At 39.2% G+C, this 25,717-nt stretch overlaps 1 protein-coding gene across 1 annotated transcript in view; it reads right to left on the minus strand.

The window, feature by feature from the left end:
- Positions 1-25,717, minus strand: part of LOC140355806 (guanine nucleotide exchange factor VAV3-like) — an 81,286-nt gene that overhangs the window by 18,468 nt on the left and 37,101 nt on the right. Inside the window, exons 22-28 of the mRNA XM_072440450.1 lie at positions 24,741-24,765; positions 22,203-22,333; positions 17,216-17,281; positions 13,902-13,936; positions 12,869-12,985; positions 6,265-6,352; positions 3,392-3,515 (exon numbers count right to left, since the gene is read on the minus strand). Of these exons, the coding sequence (XP_072296551.1) occupies positions 3,392-3,515; positions 6,265-6,352; positions 12,869-12,985; positions 13,902-13,936; positions 17,216-17,281; positions 22,203-22,333; positions 24,741-24,765 (586 nt within the window). The remainder of the gene's footprint in view (positions 1-3,391; positions 3,516-6,264; positions 6,353-12,868; positions 12,986-13,901; positions 13,937-17,215; positions 17,282-22,202; positions 22,334-24,740; positions 24,766-25,717) is intronic.

Below are 25,717 nucleotides of genomic sequence, written 5' to 3' on the forward strand. Positions count from 1 at the left end.
AAAACAACTTTTTTCATTCTAAATATTAATTCAATGAAATAAAATCACTGTCATATATTTTTATTTGTGGAATGAAAATTATTGTGACATTAGATGAGTTTTTTCCCAGTGGTTGCTGGGTAATTTCCTAGTGTGATGTCACCAGGAGCAACATTCTAAATATATTTCTTAACTGCATTTTAGTTCAATGAGTCGTCCGACCTGTCAGAGGCACTTTACAACCAGACTGTTAAATATGAGTATTTTTTAATACTGTGATTTAAAAACAACTGTAATTGAATCAACACAAGATAGATCTGTTTAATGTTATATTGTGGAACATTTCTTGCCTGGAAAATCCCTAATAACATCTAATACAGCTCTATATCAGTCTTGTCACTGCAGCGTCTTACGAGGAAAAAAGCAAAGGATAAAATATCACAGGGACTGAAAAACATAGCAAATTTTTGCAAAATTGATGAGCGAAGCACAAAAGCAGGAAGTTTGTTCTAAATGAAGTGTCTTTTTGTCTCACATGCGTCACGGTAATAAACTCTGATCGCAATAAATCCATAAAAGCAGATATTGTAACAGCAGCTCTTAGGGTCAAAATGAGGCCGCTGTAGGCTGCACAAAGCATTTTATTTTCCGAGAACCACGTTGTGAAAAGCGCTTATAAACTTGTTTGCGGTGAATAATTACGAAGCTAGGAATGTGTCAGGAAAGTAAGGAATACGTAAAATAGTTCTGTTTTTTTAACCTTTTTAACACAGTAACATTCAGATACAGAACCTTTGAGTTTCATGTTGCACTTATTGATTTGTGTGTACAATCTCTGACAAACAACAGCTTTCACTGCGTCCGCTCGTCTTCTAATCTTCACATTCAAACTCTTTCTCCCTCTCAAAGTGAAACCAGTGTCCCAGAGCCTCAGATTGCGCTTTAGATTGTTTAAATAGTTTTTTTCCTAATGGCTGAGATCTCACGTGGAATAAACGCACTTGTTACTGCCACAGGGTTCAAACAATACGGCTGCGTTTCGTCCGCATAAAGAGCTATTCACGGCGAAGTGCTTCAGCAACACAATACAGTCTGAGTTCTGTTGAATGCCTCAATAATTCTCTGACTTTATTAAGACACGGCAGCGCAAAGTAAGGATTTAAATGTCCACGGCATGATGTTCTCAGTGGGACGCGTGCAGCGCTTTGGAAATAGAAAACAGTCATATTTAACGTCATATTTAATTAGTAATCAAATAAAAGACCAAAGTTGTAGAGGTGTTTGAATGCATTTCCTGCGCTGGACATGGAAATCAACAGTTAAAGGCGCATTACCTGTCATAAAAACGGGAAAAACTAGTTCATTTCAAACAGTTTGCAGCGGTATTCTTCACTTTCTTAATCTATTCTCTGTATTCTAATTATTCGCCGTAATGAGTGTCTTTTCACGACTGCAGGGATTTGTCGCCGCAGCAGGGATGAAACGATAAACTATAATGTCGTTTATCGCGGTAAAATGCCTCGACCATAATTGTTCGTGGTACATTTTCGTGCACAATCGCGACAAAGGTAATCGCCGTTTTGCCAAAAGATTCTGCAGGAAGACGCGGTTCTCTTGTAGATCACTGCTGTCGACACGGTTTAATTCTATAGTAGTTGTTTGAACACGGAACTTTTGATAATTTGCAGTAATGCTCACAACACGGCGTGACATTCATCAGCTTTCTAAAACCGCTTGTTGTTGCAGCAAAGAGTCCTTTTTTAAACCAATAGTACAACGTGTTTTCTTGAAATGAAATGTAGTAAATATGATCGTTTCAGAAGATTTTGTGGCACATCCAGCTGTGACACAAATATGAAACTCTAGACCATTAAAAAAAAAACGTTCAACTTGGATTACGAGCACATTAAAATCCAACTTTAGAGTGAAGTGGATGCAATAGCCACATTTTTGAATTAACGTTGTAGGTGCTTTTTAAAAACTGGTGCAGAGTCACGAGAAAAAGACTAAACGATGATGAATTATCGACATGTGATTTCAGGCACAAAACAGAAACGTCACTCTCGCCCGTTTGTTTGGAATTATACCGAGAATGTGTTTGTTATTTTCTCATTTTAATATTTCTCATTGAATTTCACGACCACCACCAACATTCCCTCACAAACCACATTCATACAGGCAACGTGGGCGAAGTGTCTTGCCTAAGGACACAGCGAGATCCCGCATGACGAGCAGGTAATTCATATTGCAATAACTGTTTACATAGGATCAAATTGCTGCTTTAATATATGGCATATTTTATCACTGTTGCTCTTGGACGTATATTTAATTCACATAGTACATACTGTAGATCATTTGGTGTGTTTTTGTCATCCTGCTGTACAAAATGTGTCGGTGAATCAGTATCGTATTTTCTGCACTATAAGGAATGGTCTATTTTCGATCATTTTTCATATATAAGGCTCACCGGACTATAAGGCGCATAAAGCGAAACAAAATGTGTATCACACAAAAACGCTCCGAAGTCGTTAAGCACAACCAGAATTAATCACTAGTTTTTTGATCAAATTAAAGGCTTTTAAGTGCGGCTTTTAAGTGCGGCTTTTAAGTGCGGCTTTTAAGTGCGACTTATAGTGCAGTAAAAGAATACTAGAGCGATTCGTCGTTCTATTTCTATGTAATATAATAAGTACGGCAATCAAAATTGAAATTTGAGTTGGTAATCAATTAATCAATATTATTTTTTTTAGTAAGAGTATAAGAGATTTTTCATAAGAGTTTTATAAGTGCTTTCCTACAAGAGTTTTTTTTATAAGTTATCTGTTTTTACTTTATTATTTACTTCTGCGCCTACTTTGTTTTGCAACACTGGAATCTCCCCATTGTGGGACAAATAAAGGCTTATCTTATCTTATCTTAATCAATTCGCAAAGGCTGCTTAAGTATTTAGCTAACAGAATGTCCTATGCAAAGAGCAAAATCTCTTGAACCTGTAGTTTAGACCTTTAGTTTAGTTCTGAAACGTGCGGGATTCTTTTATTTGTTCATCGGTTCATATTTGAGCCTTCTCCTAAACGCAAATGCTCCTGGAAGTTGTTTACGACGCAACTTTTGGACAGAAAAGATGTTTAATAAACGCTATCAATTTACATGAAAACTATCTGACATTAAACCCTGTCATATCCTGATGATCCTGATGATCCAGAATCAGTACAAACAGTATAAGTAAGATGGATTTAGTCGACACCTGTGATAAGATTAACATAAGTTCATGCAGACAAACATAAAAACACATCAGTATTGGTTCAAGAACAAATATATCCGTCATCATCGTCCTCGTTCCTGCCTTTCCCGTTAACGTCTGCGTCTGGGGGAACTCTGCGGAGACTGTGTGAAGTGCACTCACCACCGGCCGCCTTTGTAATGGTCCTGGGCACGTTTCCACTGGACAGCTCCCTAAAGGGGACGAGCAGAGTGGTGTCCAGACTGCTGAAGCCCTCCTTTAGCGAGTGCTGCTTGTAATACTCCACCAGCTCCTGTGTGAAGGCATGCACAATGACATGAGCACAGCGGCTTTGCATTAGAATGGACGTGTTTACAGAGAGCAGGTAAATATACAAGAACGAGTGTAGAAAAGATTATTCTGTGCAAAGCCGTATCAGGGCCACTTATAGATGAAAGGAAACATAGAATAGCATAATATCGAGTTTAAACAAGCAAAGCTACCGGAAAAGTGAAAGAAGTGCTAGAAAAAACGTACACGTTGTTGTTGTTTGTGTTTATAAACAAATTTGGAAGAAAAGAGTAGAAAATTTGCCTGAAAATATCTGATTTGCTAGAACGTTGTACTATGTGGATCGGAGGAGGTTTGTTTTGGATGCCACTTACAGGAGGAATACTGATTTATGGCAGCAAACTAGAGCAAGCCTTGGGTGACATTTGCCTTGGATAAACTACAAAGATATTGTTTATGACTGTCGTTTGTCAATGTGTGCTATTCTTTGGACTTTGATGAGACGGTAGATGCTAGAAGTCATATATGTGTAAATATAACTGTGTGGAAGACCTAAACTTTGACCTGAACAGTATAAAATATAATAAAGTTGAAAGAGGGAAAGTAGATTGTGGAGATGGGCAATTTCCAAAATGTTGTGTGGACATTTGATTGTTTAGCCTATGCAATGCATTGTACGGCCACGATAACAAGACATAACTCACACACACAAGCTGAACAGTCCAGACCAATGTTAGTTTGTGTCCTATAACACTGGGACAGTCCAATATGATGAACTGATGAGGATCGTTTCCTTCTCTAAAAGCAACCTCTGCTGCAATGGGCTGTTTCTGTTTGCATTTCTTGGAATGTTGCTATTTTATTTATTTTTGCTAGTTTTAATTTGCATGTTTGAAAACTTGTCAATTTGCTCTCCTATTTTTCATTTTCTTTTTTCATCTCTAAATTGCCCTAATACTTCTTTGTAATTCTGAATTGGCAGGTCAGATGTTACATTGTTGGAAGGCCAAGATCATTTAGAAAGTGTCGTGTGCTCAGGGCAATCAAAGAAAGCAGTGATTGATCAAACAAATCAAAAAGTGCCTCGTGTAACAACTATATATAAATTGGTCCAAAATATATCCAAATAAGGCTGTTTTCCCCTCAATTCTCCATCTGAAGCTTGGCTGAAGTCACAGTGTCTTTTAGTGGCATCTACGGGCCACTGAGCAGTACTGCGGGAAGCTTGGTTCTTTTTGTTCAGAGCTTTTAGAACCAGAGCGGACAGCAGCTTGTTTTAGAGCTCTGCACATGCTCTGAGGACCAACAGCCTCAAACCCACGGATCTGAGCTCAAACCTGCTGAAGAAACCTGTGTGAGAATCAAGGATGTTTGCAGCGTTTGCCCTAACTGAGCACGTACAGAGGAGAAGCAACAGCAGCAGCAAGTTTCAACTAACGGACTTAAAAGTCTTTGTAGCTGAGGCTCTGTTCACGTTCATAATGATTAGATGTTAGTTAGAAATACAGGCATTTAAAACACAGAGCTAACGTGTGTAATGAATTGATTTGTGAAGTGAGACTATTTGGTCCATTCAGCAGTATTTTCAGGTATGTGAGTTCAGCTCAGTGGACAAGGCATTCGCCCTTCCCTTAGGAGACCAGCGTTTAAAATTCACCCTCGCATATTCAGTTTTTTTTCCACTTTTGCAAACGTTATCCACTAAATATTGAATAACACCCCACGTCTGCTTGCCCATCCATAAAAGTCACCGCACGCTACTGCATTTAGATTAAAAGGTGCAATATGTAATTTCCGGTTCAGCTTGTCCCCCATATCTTGATATTTATTTATATCCTCCCAATAACGATATTCAGACTCATATATTCAGAATATTATGGTGGAAAATGTCCTATAATAAGCGGTATCACACAAAAGGTGAGGGAAAGTATTGTAAAATTAAACCTTAATATCACTTTATTACCTTGTTTGAAAGAATACACCGCAAGTTTGTGTTCATTTTATTTCTCTCATCTCTTGACGGAGCTTAATTATGATACAATTGTGATCCTTTTTGATACATCTACGACCTCTAACTGCATCTTCAGCCCAAGTTTAATCATTGCAATTTAACTGGTTGCAAAGGCTGATATTGTTTGGGCAAAATAACGTTCTCTGCAAACACGATCAAAAGTCTGTTACCATGGATTCTCATTATGTACAAAATCTTGGTCTAAATGTGTGTAATTTAGACTTGTTCATACTTCAGTCTCGTCTCAAATGTCAATGTTACTGAAAATGTTTTAAATGTGCAATAAAAAGATACCTGAGCAGCTATAAAAACATATTCCTCTCTATACCAGTCATAGGGCAGATTGCTATATGTAAAATTGGAACGTCTATGTCATGTTTTCCATGTGTCTTGTGTCTAGTTTTTGGCAGAATATTTGCCCAAAACAAATAAAATAATATAATATAGCAATTTTTTGTTGGTTCATATGACGGATGAGAGAGGGGAATTAGCAAACCAAAAACAGCAAACTGAATATTGTCCAAGCATTAATGTAAAGTAAGTAATAATTATCACAAAAATCAGATTATCATTAGATTTCCGGAGTTAAAAATGAAAGCATAAAATCTGATGTGTGTAATCTGACAGAATGAAATCACAATACTCGCACCAGAGTTCGCTGTTTACACCAGAAATCTGACAGTAATCAGATTTAGAGCGTGTGTGTCACCGCAAACACCAGGAAGTCCACTCTCTTTTGTGTTAAATGGTCTTGATTTACCAGCACAGTCTTGAAGAGTCGAGCCTCGGCGATGTAAAAGCAGTTATCTTTGGTCAGGATCTTGATGTGTTTGACTTTGTCGGTGAACCTGCGCAAGAGGAATAAGACAAAGGGAATCAGCGACAAGAAAGCAGTTATAATCCTGTAATCCTCTAATGCAATTCTGTAATCATTGTTCAATATTAACAAAATGTTTCAAAAGTTTCATAAATCACACTGCGGATGGGGACAGTTGTCACAAAACTGTGCCACATGCAAAAATCACTTAATCTCAACGTCACAACTTTGAGACGACACAAGCAAACACCTTCAAATACTGTATTTTTCGAACTATAAGTCGCACTTTTTTTAATAGCTTTGGCCGGGGTGCGACTTATATGTGATATCATTTGTTATTTTCACATGACAACCACAAGAGGGCGCTCTAGGCTCTGAGTGACGCAGAAGAAGAATCTGCACTTCCTCTTCCTGTGGAGTTGTTTAGAAGTGACACAGAGGAAGAAGAATTCAGTGGATTTAGTGATTTGGGGTAAAACTGATGCTTTGGTAAACTTGTTAGCATGTTCTTTATGCTATAGTTATCTGAATAACTGTTCATATGTTACGCTAACATACCAGACACTTACCACAGTTCTATCTGTGCCTCATGTAGCTGAAGGTGTTAGCGTTAGCATACGTCATGTAGCTGAAGGTGTTAGCGTTAGCATACGTACACCTATTCACCGTGTTCTCTCATCTGTTATTATTTTAAACTGCATTTACAGATTAAATGTCTGTTCTTGGTCTTGGATTTCATCTAATGAATTTCCCCAAAAATGCGACTTATACTCCAGTGCGACTTATATATGTTTTGTTCTTCTCTATTATCTATATTTGGCTGGTGCGACTAATACTCCAGTGCGACTTATAGTTCGGAAAATACTGTATATAGAAAATCTTTGAGCAAAATGCAAACGACGACGAAAACTATCACTGCATCGTCGAGCGCTTCTTTCGAAAACCCCCGTTCGGCGATGCGACCGCTTCAGATTCATCTCCATTTGTGACCGACAGCAGATGATATACACCTGATCCTCTCTAATCCACTTCCTGTCATGTGAGCGGCACGCGGCGTGATAATGCGGCGCGGTCTTCTGAATGCACAAACGGCTGCAGGCGACTTTCTCTGCACGGATGTGCGTTGTAAATCTGCCGGTGGGGGGTAAAACAGATGAGGAGGGTCCGGTCGTTTATGAATATATGGTTAGGGATGAATTATTGATGGAGCTTGAGTTATATGTTGCATGTGCCTTGTTTCAGGTGGAGGCGGCTATAGGATCCCAACACTGAACATGAAGATAGACCTGATAGTTACGCAACGACAGTACGGTAGCCGAGTTGTAAAGCTAGATTATCTCATTTTCACCAGCCAAAAAATGCATAATAGAGGAGAAAAAACATATATAAGTCAAACTGGAGTATAAGTCTCATTTTTAGGGGGAAATTTATTCCATAAAATCCAAGACCAAGAACAGACAATTTATCTTGAAATGCAGTTTAAAATAATAACAGATTAAAGAACATGGTGAATAGGTGTACGTATGCTAACGCTAACACCTTCAGCTACATGAGGCACAGACAGAACTGTGGTAAGTGTCTGGTATGTTAACGTAACATATTAACAGTTATTCAGATAACTATAGCATAAAGAACATGCTAACAAGTTTACCAAAGCATCAGTTTTACCCCAAATCACTAAATCCATTGAATTCTTCTTCCTCTGTGTCACTTCTAAACAACTCCACAAACTCCAGAGGAAGAGGAAGTGCTGATTCTTCTTCTGCGTCGCTTAGAGCCTAGAGCGCCCTCTTGTGGTTGTCAGTGTGAAAATAACAAATAATATCACATAAATCGCTCTGGAGTGTAAGTTGCATCCCGGGCAAAACTATGAAAAAAGGTGCGACTTATAGTCTGGGAAATACAGTATTAAAATCTATAATTCCAGCTCTCGCAGACCCTTTTGCACTTCGCTAATATTCCCACGCACATGTTTTTGGCCGTGTGCACTAGTTTTAGAACAGATGGCAAAGTGAAACGGTGGAAGCGGTTGGACCACCATCGCACAGCCAACACACTGGACACTCAGGACTAGAACCAATCACAGAGCAGCATTGAGGTTTGGGCGCTTTGTACATTTGCGGACGAGGACGGCGGCTGCGCTTTTCCGAACTCTGGACTCTTCTGCTTCTTCCACGGACGTGACGCTTCGACCAATCCATGTGAAGTACTTTTCTTAACATCCCGATCGCTTTCGGCGAAAGCCTTCAAAGATTGATTAATGTGAAGAGCTCCGTTCAGAGGGAGGCACGGATCAATCTGCCGTGAGCCAGGTTAAAGTTTTTCTGTGTGTGGTTTAAAAGTGAGGGAGTCATCAATCAAGACGCAGAGGTATTTGTATTCATGAACCACTTCTATGACGTTCCCTTCAAGAGTGGACACTACTGGAACAGACCGAGGCGCCTTCTTAACGTGTGAAAACGTGAGCTTAGTCTTGTCAGCGTTGAGGGCTGGTTTTCAAATGCTGGACAGCTACGAAAGCTTTCTGCTGGTTTCAAGAGATGATCTATGGCAGTAAATAATTGTCGGCAAGATAAGATAACCTTTATTTGTCCCACAATGGGGAAATTCCAGTGTTGCAACACATATTAGGTACAGAAACAGATAAGCACAGAAGTGTAATAAAAAAGAAACAGATAACTTAAACAAAAAGGAGCCATGTACTGAGAGTCATGTCCATGTCTTCCCTGAGATGCTTTTAGAGACAGAGCTTGTGTTGATGATGTGAAAGGCTAAAGTACAGGCGTTGTGCTCACATACATGTGCGCAATATCCAATCATAATTTCAGAGCGATTAAAACTGGTCATTAAAGGTTTGTATAATGCATCATTTAAAGGATGATGGACACTACATAGTCACAACAACTCTTTCAACTTGACAGAAAGGAGAGAAATGCAGAGAAAAAACAACCACACCTCCACTCTTTAACCTTGCCTCTTATTACCCAGAAGGCCTATATATGCACAGGCCAATCCCCGCATCTCTTGTTGTCTCTGCTCTCTCGACCCCACCCTCCCACCCCATGTCTCTATCATCTTCACCTTAACACATCACCATCCGTGGAGGGGGATTCTGAATCGGCTGATTACCCGAGACAGAGCCCCCATCCTGAGTCTCTACCCAGCCATCTCTCATCGATCCCTCTCATCGATCCCTCTCATCTCATCGATCTCTCTCATCTCATCGATCTCTCATCTCATCGATCTCTCTCATCGATCTCTCTCATCTCATTGATCTCTCTCATCTCATCAATCTCTCATCTCATCGATCTCTCTCATCTCATCAATCTCTCATCTCATCGATCTCTCTCATCTCATCGATCTCTCATCTCATCGATCTCTCTCATCGATCTCTCTCATCTCATCGATCTCTCTCATCTCATCAATCTCTCTCATCTCATCGATCTCTCATCTCATCGATCTCTCTCATCGATCTCTCTCATCGATCTCTCTCATCTCATCGATCTCTCTCATCTCATCGATCTCTCATCTCATCGATCTCTCTCATCGATCTCTCTCATCTCATCGATCTCTCTCATCTCATCGATCTCTCATCTCATCGATCTCTCTCATCGATCTCTCTCATCTCATCGATCTCTCTCATCTCATCGATCTCTCATCTCATCGATCTCTCTCATCGATCTCTCTCATCTCATCGATCTCTCTCATCTCATCGATCTCTCTCATCTCATCGATCTCTCTCATCTCATCGATCTCTCTCATCTCATCGATCTCTCATCTCATCGATCTCTCTCATCGATCTCTCTCATCGATCTCTCTCATCTCATCGATCTCTCTCATCTCATCGATCTCTCATCTCATCGATCTCTCTCATCGATCTCTCTCATCTCATCGATCTCTCTCATCTCATCAATCTCTCTCATCTCATCAATCTCTCATCTCATCGATCTCTCTCATCTCATCGATCTCTCTCATCTCATCAATCTCTCATCTCATCGATCTCTCTCATCTCATCGATCTCTCTCATCTCATCAATCTCTCATCTCATCGATCTCTCTCATCTCATCGATCTCTCTCATCTCATCGATCCCTCTCATTGATCTCTCTCATCTCATCGATCTCTCTCATCTCATCGATCTCTCTCATCTCATCGATCTCTCTCATCTCATCGATCTCATCTCATCGATCTCTCTCATCGATCTCTCTCATCGATCTCTCTCATCTCATCGATCTCTCTCATCTCATCGATCTCTCATCTCATCGATCTCTCTCATCGATCTCTCTCATCGATCTCTCTCATCTCATCGATCTCTCTCATCTCATCAATCTCTCTCATCTCATCAATCTCTCTCATCTCATCAATCTCTCATCTCATCGATCTCTCTCATCTCATCGATCTCTCTCATCTCATCAATCTCTCATCTCATCGATCTCTCTCATCGATCTCTCTCATCTCATCAATCTCTCATCTCATCGATCTCTCTCATCTCATCGATCTCTCATCGATCTCTCTCATCTCATCGATCTCTCATCTCATCGATCTCTCTCATCGATCTCTCTCATCTCATCGATCTCTCTCATCTCATCAATCTCTCATCTCATCGATCTCTCTCATCGATCTCTCATCTCATCAATCTCTCATCTCATCAATCTCTCTCATCTCATCGATCTCTCTCATCTCATCGATTTCTCTCATCTCATCGATCGATCTCATCAATCTCTCTCATCTCATCGATCTCTCTCATCTCATCGATCTCTCTCATCTCATCAATCTCTCTCATCTCATCGATCTCTCTCATCTCATCGATCTCTCATCGATCTCTCATCACTATTATAAATAAACATTCTTTCGTATTTCATTGTTGTGGCGTGGTCCTTGCTAGTGAAATAGTTTTGAAGGCATCTTTGGGGGACCAAAAAGCACTATTGAAGTTTGATTTACTATTATTATTAATGGAAGTAGAAAGGTTTTATTTTAGACTATAATCTCTATGATATATTTTTTGCAGGTAAAGTAAAAAAAGTAAATAGAATTCTGGAAAGCCTTTTATTCATCCGTCTGACTCGATTAACACAAACTATGACTTCAGAGTGTAAAGGGTACAATGTTGTTTAGCCATATGCAAATGTTTACAGGATCCAAACTGTGAAGTAACCACTGCGACAGCAAAAAAGTACACCACACATCAGAGCAGAAGCCGACTACAGAGGTACCACGTGTGTCGAGTAAAAGGGGCGGAACCACTGACAAAAGCTCTTAAAATGATTAGAATCTGGACCAAAAACAACTGGAGTGGACAGACGGAACAAACTCACAGATGGACTCAGGAGCTGGGGGTCTTTAGGGTCCAGAGTCCAAAGTCAAAAGGATCTAGAGTCCAGATATTAACAGTCTATGCACCAGAGGGTCCAGAGGGTCCAGAGGGTCCAGAGGGGCCACAGGGTCCAGAGGGGCCAGAGGGTCCAGAGGGTCCATAGGGTCAGTGACGAGCAGACTGGTTTAATTCATAGAGGTCCGAGTGGTCCAAGAATAAACACTACGCAGAACAGAGCGACAGAACTTGCATCCTTGTCAAACTAGAACTTACTGCGTGTTCTTGGTGTGGATTGTCACATTAGAGCTGCACGATGAATCACATTTGATCAAATTGCAAAGGCTGCAATGATTTAGTTAAAAAACAAAGAAATCCTGTCTATGGATGTTAAGATCATAAGATTAATCAATTATCGTGATTATTTAGGTCACAATGTAATCGTAAAGACTAAAACATTATAATCGTGACATTTTTAGAAGAAAGTGTTATTACATTTTTCTATCTATCTATCTATCTCCAATCTTCTAACAAAATTAGGTATTTTTTAGTTAGGATTAGTTTCTTCTCAGACTTTCCTCAAAAAAGTAAACTTAAAATATACATTTCTTTGTTATCTTGCTGTTTATGTCAAATTAATCATTCAGAAAGTTTGATTTCATAAAGCAGGTCGCGTAGTGAGGAGCAGTAATGTGTTAAGAAAACAAGAAGGAAAGAACAGTTTGGATTGTATTGTTGTTTTGGTCGTTAAATCACAATGTTCATCCTCACAATAATCGTTACACTTAAATATGAAATGGTGACATACCTAATCCTTTCTTTTAATAGAAAAATCTCTCTAAAAACATGTCATATTTCAGTCTTCTCTCAAATGTCTCCTCAAATATGCTCCTGGAGTTGTTTACAGTGCGCACTTTGAAGAGAATCCGACTTCATTGCAAAACATAAATCGTTAATCGAATCGCAATTGCAATCGTGTGAAAAATCCCAATAATTGTGTTTATTTGTATTTTTTTTTGTTCAAATAAATCCAACAAAAAAGCACATTTATATGCAATGGGTTTTGGGATAAAAATGTAAATATATTTAATTTACAATATATTTTAAATACAAATTGCAACGTGCCGCTAAAAATGTGACTGTTTGTCTTTGAATTGTTCAATAGCAGCCTGAAATAAAGACTGATTACTTCTGTGAATAAGAACTCGTGCTGTCTGTACTTTGCTGTCACTCACTTGATGCTGATGGCGTACTCCGTGCATTCTTTGCTCCTGTTTCGGATCAGGTAAGTGCCGTGGTCCTGGTCCTGCAGCTCCTCTTCGGCCTGGGACCTGTCCATGGGCCCTGCGAACCTGAGCCAGCGTCACAACATGCAACAGCATCAATAAAAAATTAAACGTTATGTATTCATGTATTTATTGTTCTTTAGGAGGCCAGGATGTTTAAAGGACACCTATTACCGTATTTTTTCTTTATTTTTTCATAGTTTTGGCCGGGGTGTCATAGTTTTGACTTATACTTATATTTATACTTATATACTTATACTCCGGAGCGACTTATATGTGATATTATTTGTTATTTTCACACTTGCAACTACAGTTCATACTCCAGTCCAACTTATGTATGTTTTTTTTCTTTATTTAGCATTTTTTTTGGCTAGTGCGACTTATACTTCAGTGCGACTTATAGTCCGGAAAATACGGTAATGCATTAATTGTATCGTTACCGACATTCAAACATGCTCTTGAGTAGATTTACTTTGGCAAATCATATCTTAGAACTTAAAATAATGTATATGCACATTACTTTATAGCTCCTTTATAGAACTCCCTCTACTGGCAGCAGAGGGAATTATCATGGGGAGAAAAACAAAGGCTAGCTTGCCGCGACATGCTAACGTAAGCGCGCAGTTGTAAATGTCCTTCTTTTGACGTCACAAATCTGGGAAACTTGAAACTGCGTGTTTTCTGAGAGTAACTACAAAGCTAAATACAAGTCCAGGTGTGTTTTTGATGAGGGAACTGTATTATTACATGGATAAAAGTTCATAAAAAGTGTATTTTGTATAACATGTGTCCTTTAATACTGACTTTGTCCACTTGTTTGACAGAATTAAAAAGCAACATTACTGTATAAAAAACAGGGAATTCTATAAAAAAAAAAGCTGTGTAGTTGATTGTATGTTATAAAGTTTGATTACAGGACCCTATAATGACACTTTGAGATTACTGTGATTGTTATACATACTGTAGTTAGAGTTGTACTTACCATGGCTGCCCCGAGTATTCCACCGGTTTTGGGACCTGGACGAGGACAAATGTTGTTGTTATTTTGTGATTTATTGAAGCAAATATGAAGCACAATTGGCACAAACATGTGCAAAAGAAAGAGACAACATTTGTTTGCAGCGACACGGAAAGGAGCCATTATCTTTTGAACCATTATAATCACACTGAACATGTATTGATTTTGTCATTTTTTATTGTGTTCAGCTGTTCCCTGTTTCAATCTCACACATTACATCTATTTCTCTCAAACCAAATAACTTCATTAGATGTTTTACACTCATGAATCTTCTCTTTTTGTTTCCTTTGAACTGAAGCTGCAACAAACACTTAGGCCCGAGCGCCACAAGCTGGCGAGAGGCCTATTAATCTCGTAAGGCCGTGCGAAGCACGGCTGCGAAAGTGCGCACGTAGTGCGCACGAAATCGAGCGCGAAGCGCTCGCCCACTTCCAAACACTCACTAACGCACACCTTCACTCATGCACGCCCCGTGCATACTAATTAGTAGTAGGAAAATGGAACATTACCGTTGTAAACGGGCGAAGCCCGTGCAAAAGTGCGCACTAAACGAGCACTTTACATTGAGATGACGACCGCGAAGCACTCATTATAAAGCACTCATTTGCGCTAAGTAGCTCACGAATACGTTCCCCATCTCTTGCATGTTCCGTGCATATAAGCATGTAATGCAAAAATTGAACATTATTACTGTATAGAGGGCCAAAAACACAAAGTGGGCGGAGCCCACTCAAAATTAACGAAAGTACCCGTCAGTGACCAGGGACCCACACCATGAGGTAGGAAAGCGCGAGCGCTTTCCGAAAATGTATAGTTTATGATATTTGAAAAATGGGAAACATTGTTTTCGCATCGGAATATTATTCTTTCTTCTTCTTCTTCTTCTTCTTATTCTTCTCGGGACCAACCCCCCTATTTTTCACCCAGTGAACATTGACGAAAAGTCACAAAAATGTTCACACCTCTAAAAATCGTGCCTCTCTACATTCTGGCTATTTCCCTTTTCTAAAACAAAAAAAATTGGCGCGTCAGCGCCCCCAAATGTACCAAAAATGCATTGAGAGATGGGAAATGACCCAAAAAAAATCTGATCGTAGAATCATGAAATTTGGCGCAGAGGTAGATGGTGACAAGAGAAGTAAAAAATATTATTACGGCAACGCCGTCCGCCCAACCAAATGTCGGCCATATTGCTTCAAAAATGGCTAAACATGACTTCGGAGTTTTTCCAAACGTCGTACTTTTACGAACTCCTCCCAGGGCGTTGGCCCTAAAAAGCTGAAATTTGGTGAAAATGCTACTGAGGAGTGGGACATCAAAAGTTATCCAAATTACATTGATACCTCTCACGGTCTCGGTGCGGCGAAGCCGCAAACTGTAGCTAGAATTTCAGAAATCTCCAATATTTAAAATTTCTGCCGTTTGCGCAGATAAAGTCTGAATTGCGTCAAATTAGAATCAGTTGTTAAACTCTTTGCCCTAAACCTACTTGAAGTGAAATAAATTCATTTGGCGCCACAGCGCCCCCTACAGATTTTATATGGAGGTTAAATGTTTAGTTTTGCGAAATTATATGAAATTTGACACACAACTCAATTTTGGCATCCCCATCAAAAAAGTCAATGAGACCCATGTCATAATTGTTATGGCGTTGCCGTAACGATGACCGAAACCTTTCATGTTATTCCAATGGGGAAATTGCCAGAACATGTTTACACTTTAGACTTTCACAAACTCCTCCCAGGGCGTTAGACATATTAACCTGAAATTTGGTGAGACTCATCTTCAGGACCATCAAAAGTTATCCACATTTTTATTCAAAGAGTCACGGTGTCTGTGCGGCAAAGCCGCACATTTTGCCAAGAATTCAAAATAAAATAGCTTTTTGATGGTAAAACAAAGGGGAGAAGATGTGACAGCGTCACAGATTCAGCAGTAGGCGTAATAAAAGGACAATTGGGGCGCGTTAGCGCCCCCTCCTCTTGCGGCGTGGCGGCGGTGTGGCGGCGGCGTGGCGAGGGCCGATCATTGCCGCTTGCGGCTATATTTTTAGTTATTATTCTAGTCAACTAGTCAGAGGTTTTTATTTCAATTAGCTGGCAAGTCAAATTATTATTTCTATTGTATTTTTATACTTTCTTTTTTAAGATTCTGTTGCCCGTGTGTTTTATTAGAAAGGAGAGGACAGGGTGAAATGGGGAATGAGACATGCAGTAAATCATCAGAGTCATGGCACTGTGTCTGGCTGCACCTAGCACATGTGCTGTGACTTAACCACTGGACCACTGGGCAGCACATATTTACACTTTCTAAATACATTACTAAACAAACAAGGGTCAAAATATGCTTATCTCGGGAGAATATACACAATAAAGTGAGTTATTAATTTAAATTTAAAATGATTCGTTCTTATTTGACTATTATAAAAAGGTCTTTTAGCATGTTTCTCTTAACTGGAAACAAATAAATATTTCATGGACTTGAACATGGAATTGACAGAGATTTTATGCCAGATGCCTTTCCAGAAGTGCTCTTATCTGTTGATTAAGGCCATGAGATCAGACCAGAACTAAACATTAAACCAAGACTAAACCAGTTCAAACCAGGCCTTAAACAGGAGCTAAATAAATGTCTAAACATAAAGTGGGTATGACAGGCTTTTATGATTTTGACTTGATTTAGTGTATTATACCTGTTGTACATATAAATTATAGTTTTACACCAGTCGGGCAGGTATTTGTGGAGAAAACGTTGAAAAATCTGTCGAAAGATGATATACCAGGGACAAGTTTATGCATAATTTACACAAAGAAACAACTTTTTTGACTCTCTAAACACTAATTCAACAAAATAAAGGTGCTCTCATTTATTTGTATTTGTCAAATTGAAAAAGAGTGATATTAGATGAGTTTTTGCCCAGTGTTTGCTTGGTAAATTCCTAGTGCGATGTCACCAAGTACAAACAGGAAGTACAATTACAAATAGCTATTCTGGAATAAAAATGTGTAAAATGTTTAGCTCTATTTGAAATATACTTATCTTAACTGCATTTTAGTTCAGTGAGCGGTCCAACCTGTCATAGACACTTTTTTTTTAAATCAATTACCTTCAAGGGTGCATGAATTTGAATAATAACGCAGATTAAACATACATGAATACTAATACATGTATGTTTGAATCCACTTTCACCTACTGTTTACCGCTCTTTATTTATCATGACTTTGGAGCGGCACAAAGACACCTAAACTGGATTGTAAATGTCCTGATTGAGCGCTTACACAGGGGCAGGGCCTCACAGCGTCACTGGGAAAGAAGCCAATTCTGCTCGTCGCCAGGATTCTCCCCTGCAACAAAAAGAAGGAGGAGAGGGAAAAAGAAACAACAAACACAAACAAGTTAATCGCATTAAATTTGTCTGGGAGCACCTCTTTCTCACTAGGCTCCAATAAACCCTCGGCAATTAGCGCGCAACAAGCAGCGCATCTCGTTTGTATCCCTGACTTAATTATGAGCGCGTCGAAAAAAGACCTACAATAACAAACCTGTTTTATCCAGTAATATAAAAGATAAAATAATCATAAAAAAACTAGCCAGAACCGCCCGGAGGTGCAGATCACCTCATATGAAACGCGTTTGTTCTTAAAATAAGCGGCATTAGCGAGTATTTTCTCGGCCGAGCGAACCAATTCAGCCCACAAATTACTCCCGCTTAGCTATCGATCCCCGCCTCGTCGTGTCGTTATATCAAGTCGAAGCGGTGTATCATGCGAATGGGCCGATGCGCTTCTTCTTCGTGTGAATTTACGCACGGTGTTTTCAAAGAGGTCAATTTTGAAGTCCGTTGCGTGAGAACAAACGAACACTGGACGTGGCTTTGTGCGCCGGCCTTGCTTATTCCCTCCGTCCCCCTTCATCTGCTTTTATCGGCCAATCAAACGCTTTTATCCGTGAGCGTGCAGATCGGAGGGGAGCGGTAACTAAATTGCAGACGCGACTCTTTGCCCGTTTCTATGATTCATTCCGCGTAATAACATTTCATCAAAGCTGAAAGATTTTTTTTTAATTTATTTTTTCTCGCCCCGTCTTTTTCAAAAGCCTTTCCCTATTTGTTACGGCGTGATAGGCGTATGATGAAGATTAAACCTATTACGGCCTGGGCATAAACAGGCGGCGGCAGAGGATCAAATGAAATTAGGATGATTGATTGTATTGTTCTGCCGCTGGGATGGGGGATAATTGCCTTCTGGGTAACGGGGGATATGAATTCTCAGTGTTCTGTAATTCCATCCTCTGGCGCCACCGGGGAGCGCGGAGATAGAGGCGCCCCGCGGAGAGGGCTCAGCGTAAACAAACGGGCGGGATACAGGCAACGGTGCAGGCCAAAAGACAAAAGAAAGAAAGAAAGAAAGAAAGAGGAAAACACCAAAAAATGTGGTTTGATTTTAAATATGAATGACCGTATTTTCCTTTTTTCATAGTTTTGGCCGGGGTGCGACTTACATTGATATTATTCGTTATTTTAACACTGGCAACCGCATTTCACATGTTGATTATTTTCACACTGACAACCACAAGAGGGCGCTCTAGGCTTTAAGCGACGCAGAAGAAGAATCTGCACTTCCTCTTCCTCTGGAGTTTGCAGAGTTGTTTAGAAGTGACACAGAGGAAGAAGAATTCAATGGATTTAGTGATTTGGGGTAAAACTGATGCTTTGGTAAACTTGTTAGCATGTTCTTTATGCTATAGTTATCTGAATAACTGTTCATATGTTACGTTAACATACCAGACACTTACCACAGAGAATAAATGTCTGTTCTTGGTCTTGGCTTTTATTAAGTAAATTTACCCCAAAAATGCGACTTATCCTCCAGTGCGACTTAAATATGTGTTTTTCTTCTCGATTATGCATTTTTGGGCTGGTGCAACTTATAGTCCGGAAAATACGGTAGGTTTTACAATAGGTAGGGAGGTCAATATTGTTCGCTTTATCGAAAATCGTTTTTTTTAGGTGACAATATAATCATCAGAACTAAAAAAAAATCTTAGTTGTGACTATTTCAAGTGTTTTTATCTGCCTGTTTTTGTCACTTTTCTTTTCTTTTATTTCTTTTTTATATTTTTTCATTAATTGTTTGAACTTTTGTTTAACCAGGTCAAAAACAAAACCAAAAAAACATTGAGAATGAAACCTCTCTTTCAAGGGTGACCGGAGTTTTCAGCAGACAATTATAAAAAAAAAACATTTACACAAAAATAAAATGTGTAAATGACAAAAAGAAAAGAAAAAAGAAACTTTTATGAAATTTAAAAGTGTGACAATTTGCGTGGGATTCTCGCTTTGGTGTTTTTCAAAATAGCAAAACCAACTCTTTTATTTTAATCTGTAATTCAGAAAGTTCAGGTTCATAAAACTGTTCACAAACTTGAGGAAGACAAATATGATTTCACTGTTTTTTGGTCACAGTTTCTAAAGTAATTGTGAATAATCTTGTTTTATCCAACAATAATCGTAACACTAAATATTGATTTCATGACATTCCTAGTTCTAGTGCTGTCTTAAGTCGTTCAGTCAATTAATTGGTCGATGGTGTTTTTGTCGAGCAAAAAACAACAGGACAACAGCAAAAAACAACAGGACAACAGCAAAAAACAACAGGACAACAGCATAAACGTCCGGACTGAGTTATACTTAATACACCTTTTTCACATTAAACACATTGTACTTTCCTGTAGATATATTGTTTGTCCTGTGAGTGCAGTTTGGGTCAGATACTGGGTCAGACCTTTGAGATACAGACATTTCTCGCGAGCTTTTGCCAGTTTCTCTCCACTGCCCCCTGTCTGTCGATCGGCAGAGCGCGTGTTTAATCCACTACAGCCCTATAAGGTTCAACGTTACGAGCGGGTGTGAAAATGGAGCGATAATGGTAAACTTGTAAAGCAAAAGTCATAGATTTGACCCACTTACGGCTGCGTTCACATCAAAATCGGAAGACTAAACTCGAACCAGACGTGGAGTAAACCAGGACTAGAGCAAGGCCGAACCACGTCTACGTCAGGGATCAAACCAAGACCAAAGCTGGACATAGATTTGTACGCTCTTTTGTAGTGTTGAGTGTTATTTAAAAAAGGACGTAATTGACAAACCATTAACAATCATATTATGTATTCAGTCTTAATTTTATGTTGACTTGCTAATTTCTATAGTCATATCAAATAGTGTTTATAGCGATATGGATTTGAGTTATTAAACTACAGTATAACCAAGTGCACACATAATTTAATGGTATTGTCTTTTAAAACTAGAGCTCAGAATCCACAATGCTTCATTATTATTTTTTTTGTAATTATTTTTTTCACACTATAGGCCAAACTTGGCTTCCCACCAAGTCCAACCATCTCACCTTCAATGAACAAATAAACCAGCTAAACTCACAGTCACACCTTTCTTTCTGATTGGTCCATTGCCATTTAATGTTTATTTCATTTAATTGAGCTGTGATTTTGTTTTTTTTCTATGTCTAGTTGACGTCTACTTGTGTTCTTATTTCGATTTGTACTCTCGTTTACTGTTTATTTGTTCATAAAATGTGGAAAAAAATAATAACAATAAGTCAGCAATTATTATTTAATTTTTTTTTTTAAATTTAAAAATGTAATAAATTCACCCCCTTTTAATCTAGGAATATGTTATAACATGAATTTTGAATATTTATAATGTAAGGATATTTTTCTTCCAAACGTTATGTGCTATTGTCTGTTTCTACTCAAGATAATGACCATTGATCATCAGAACGGTCAACGATTATTCCCGACTATTCAGAAGCGCACAACCCTCTAACATCCAGGGACATGGGCTGCATCTGCGCCCCTTCCAAAATAGAAAAGGTCAAGCGTTCTGACCCGCTGGACGCCCGAGCGCGGTACACGGGGTCACGCGCCGTCATCAAACGTCGCCGCCGCGGCCGAGGACTGCGCTGTTTTATTGTCTCGGCGCATAATCAATCAGCGGCAGTAGCTAATTGGTTAGATCAGCCGACGTGTGATTGGCTGGAGGAGTGAAGGAGAGGACGGGGGGCCGCGGCCAGGTCCGTCCGGAGTCTCTAATTGAAACTGACCTCACCGTAAACGTCTGGCGGCGGCTCTGAGTGCAGCGGAGGGATCGGGGCGATTGCGGGAGAGGGAAAAGCTGTGAAATGAACTATAATGTCGTATGTAAAAGTGTGTTTTTCTCTGATCGGGTTCAAATGTTCTGCCTTTTTGCCGGGAGTTGATCACGAAGAGCAAGATTACCTTTTGCTCGGGCTTTTTGCACAACTTTTAAGAACATCTAACCACTCAAAAGTACTGTGCAAATATGAAAAACAAGAACGTACAAAAGACGGTGCGAAAAATGTACCTCTGCATCAAAGTCGCAAGCGTAAAATGTTTGAAGCATTTTACAGTAAACTATTATATATTTAATCAAGGCTGAACGAAGCAATGGGCAAAGCCGGGTGGAGTACTTTCCTTTATCCACACAGTAAAAGTTCATTAACATAGAAGGTAACTCCAATTTTAAGACGTTTTCAGTTTTAAATTACCCTATTTTGCACTGGATTATAAGGCGCTCTGTCAATGAATGGTCGATTCTCTTTTTTTTTCATATATAAGGCTCACCGGACTATAAGGCTCATTAAGCCAAACAAAACGTGCACCACACAAAATTGCTTCAAGGTCAGTGAGCACAACCAGAATTAATCCATATATATAAAATGCACTGCCATTTTTGATAAAAATTAAAGGCTTTTAAGTGCGACTTATAGTGCAGAAAATACGGTAAATACAAAATAAAGATAGAGAAAAGACATCGAAAGAAAATTAGAACACACAAAGTCCAAAATAAACGTGCAATTTTCCGACGTTTTCAGTTTTGTATTAATAAGTGTGCAATTAATGTTACTAACGTTACAAAAAATGGCCAAAAATACATTAATTAAATATTACACTTGGTGCGGCAGTCGTGAGTTTGAATCCAGACTCTGACAGTTTCCTGCATGTCTTCCCCTCGCTCTCGCTCTCATTCCCCATTCCACCCTGCCTCTGTCTAATAATGCCTATGGCCAACAAAATCTAAAAAACAAAATAAAAAAAAGCTTGGTGTGACAGTCCACCATTTTCCCCTTCCCGCCTCACAGACACGGCGTGACCCTGTCGACCGTCGGGGCGTGACGTGTCTTTCCCCCCCGCAGAGCTGCACCTGTCGAGTTAAAGAGTGACACGCACCTGCCACCAGGAGCTGTGCAGATCCGCAAACATGACTTCAATCACGTCCCCGGTGCGGACGCTCAGAGGGGGCCCGCACTCGGGGCAGGGCACGCCGCAGTAGTCTCTGATCGCCACCATCCGGGGCAAACCTGTGACAGAGAGGGCAAAGGTCAACAAACAGGCATATGAGGCTAGAGAGCTTTGTAATGAGAAAAAAAAGGATGTTTATAGAGCTTTTTTTAAACTAAACTTAAGACAGAGCTTTCACAAAATAAATCAAGGAGCTTTTTAAAAAATCGCTGAACTGATGTGTGTCAGTTTTTATTTTATTGTCTTTTGTTTTGACGCTGCAGCTGAAACTATGTTGTATCCACCTTCACTTTAGCAGATACAAATGTACACTAAATACAATCTACAGGCTAGTTTAGAGCGATAAAAATACAGGAAAATAGCACACACAACATACTCAAACATAAGAATTAATTTTATTATATTATATTATATTATCCATCAAGAAATCTGATATTTAGTCATTGAGGGGGTTGCTGCAATGGGTAAGACTAAAATATTAGTTTTAATTTCTGGAGTGTGTGTGACAAACTAGATACAAATCCATGTCAATTATAGGTTTTTACTTCAAAATTGTAAATCACAACAGCATTTGTTTGGCCACTGGATTCTGTACCGCGGTCATGTTCAAATGCTCAGCCTAAGAAAGGTGTTGTTATTGTTGTTGTTGTTGATAAAGTTGTCAGCATGTTCTTTATGCTATAGTTGTCTGAATAACTGTTAATATGTTCATCAGAGTTCGTTGTCTACATTTCAAGATAAAATGACAAAAAAATGCGACTTATAGTCCAGAGAATACGGTATTTACTCTTATCATATCTCGTCACAGCTCCTGTTATAAACTCGTCAGCCCCGGGAGACTCGAATCCCGCGCCCGCTGCCTTTTTCCATCGCGCTCTTTCCTTAAAAAAAAAAAAGAAAAAAAAAAAAAGAAGCCGGAGCAATTCCCTCATCCCGCCAAAAAATTCATCTCTTTGATTCCTGTACAATATTGGACTAACACAGCCACGAGCGCCGCGCTAAAGCCAAGACGAAGCGCTCCTGTCGACATCGGCGACACGGCCACTTACTCTCCCCCGCCCGGCGCATCCCTCGCTCGCCCATCGCCCTCAGACACGGCGAAGCCTATAGCTCTTCTGCCGCGGGGGAGTACGAGCTGCCAGTGGCCTCCCGTGATTGGAATCTCTCACTTTTTAATATGAGCAATAAGCACGCCTGTCCGCCTCATAAAGACTCATACTCCAATTGATTTATCACAAAGACGGTTGGCGGTGTTTTTTCCCCGTACGGCCGGCGACATTTCAGCGACGGGAACGGATGTGCGGGCGATTTCTGCCGCATTATTTACCGTTTAAGTCGCTTTTGTTGTCTGCCCAATCACACGTTTGGCTCTCATATTAGCATTAGCATAACCATTAATATTAACACTCTCTCTTTCATGATCTGGTCTTTCAAGCAAAGCCAAAATCATCTTCTGCAGGGAAATATTTCAACTATTGAGTAGCTTTACTTTAGCATATATTGTTGTAGAACGTGAAATATTGTATGTATTTAAAAACGCACATTCATTTCTGTCAGCCAGGCGTTCCCCAATCAGGAATTAGTGTTTGCGCTCCATCTACTGGCAGCAGAGGGAATTGACATGCTCCTCCGACATGCTAATACAACCACGCAGTTTTAACAGAGGTGATTTGATGTCGTTGATGAATGGGCTTTAAAAACCGGCAAATATTGAATTTTTCTAAATTGTTTTATGCATGTTAGTTATTATATGTGTGGCAGATGATTTAGTGAATGTTCATGTGATACAGCGACTCCTGGGACCAATTTTGCAACGATTCTTACAACAGTAAGCGTGATATTTTCACTGCCATACTTCTGTGAGATGTTCTTATATTTGAAAATTAAATAAATAAAGTTTAAAAAAAAAATACAGCTAAGCAATTTGAAACCAGGTGTTTTTTGGTGAGGAAAGAATCTTGGGCTCTTACAACGTTACAATGTCATTAGTGGTTTTAAATTTTAAAGATTTAAATTCGCAAAACTTTTTTCACCCCAGACAATTAAAAAAATGTAAAATTACCTGAACCACAAATATTTTTCTTGATTTTAGAAAGTGCATCTTAAACATATCTGCCAATGGATTAAAAAAAAACAGTGTCTTGTAACAATTAAAAACAAATAAAAAATCACCCAAAAAAATCAAATCTGCAATCAAAACTAAATTAAATTCTAAAAATTCTACACCTTGCTCACTAAATTGTATATTTCTCAAAAAATGCAGTTTTTGTTGTCTGCAATTTCCAAGAAAACGGCTCAGGTTTGTTTTCACCTTCATTCATATTTGATCAGAAACGTGAGGTTTATCCACGGCCTTAAGCACAAACCAATCATGCATGAACTTTCAATGACCATTTTTTTAAAAATAAACTGCGGCGATGTACGAGCAGATTTGTACGGGTTTTCAGGAGGTCGAGCTGCACTGACCTGGGTCGAGCAGGCCGGCAATTTCCTGAGGACAAAGCAAACAAACGAGCATGTTAGTGACCATCAAAGGTAAATAAGACAAGCAGGAATTTGAGAAGAGGAGGAGATCTTGTATTCTTTGTAAGTATTTATTTTCAATTAAAACCCAAAGAAAAGTAGAATAATTGGGCTCTGTGAAACTTTAATTAAACCAGGAAGACGTTAGGGTTAAAGTTTATAATTATGAAACATATGAAAAAGCAGGTTTTATAATAATTGAATCATCATCATCATCCAAAAGACTCATTTGCTTAACTTTATTACATTACCGTATGTTCCGGACTATAAGCCGCACCTTTTTTCATCGTTTAGCCGGGGTGCGACTTATACTATATAATTACACATTATTATATCATTTTGTTTGTTATTTTAATACTGGCAACCGCATTTCACATGTTGAAGAAGAAGCTGCACTTCCTCTTCCTCTGGAGTTTGTGGAGTTGTTTAGAAGTGACACAGAAGAAGAAGAATCTGCACTTCCTCTTCCTCTGGAGTTTGTGGAGTTGTTTAGAAGTGACACAGAGGAAGAAGAATTCAATGGATTTAGTGATTTGGGGTAAAACTGATGCTTTGGTAAACTTGTTAGCATGTTCTTTATGCTATAGTTATCTGAATAACTGTTCATATGTTACGTTAACATACCAGACACTTACCACAGTTCTGTCTGTGCCTCATGTAGCTGAAGGTGTTAGCGTTAGCATACGTCATGTAGCTGAAGGTGTTAGCGTTAGCATACGTACACCTATTCACCATGTTCTCTAATCTGTTATTGTTTTAAACTGCATTTACAGATGAAATGTCTGTTCTTGGTTTTGGATTTTATCAAATAGATTTCCCCCAAAAAATGCGACTTATACTCTAGTGCGACTTATATATGTTTTTTTCTTCTCTATTATGCGTTTTTGGCTAATTTATACTCCGGAGCGACTTATTCATCT

This window comes from Eucyclogobius newberryi, unplaced genomic scaffold (assembly GCF_026437365.1).
Source record: "Eucyclogobius newberryi isolate DKJ021-1_F unplaced genomic scaffold, fEucNew1.0.hap1 SCAF_12, whole genome shotgun sequence".
Lineage (NCBI taxonomy): Eukaryota > Metazoa > Chordata > Actinopteri > Gobiiformes > Gobiidae > Eucyclogobius > Eucyclogobius newberryi.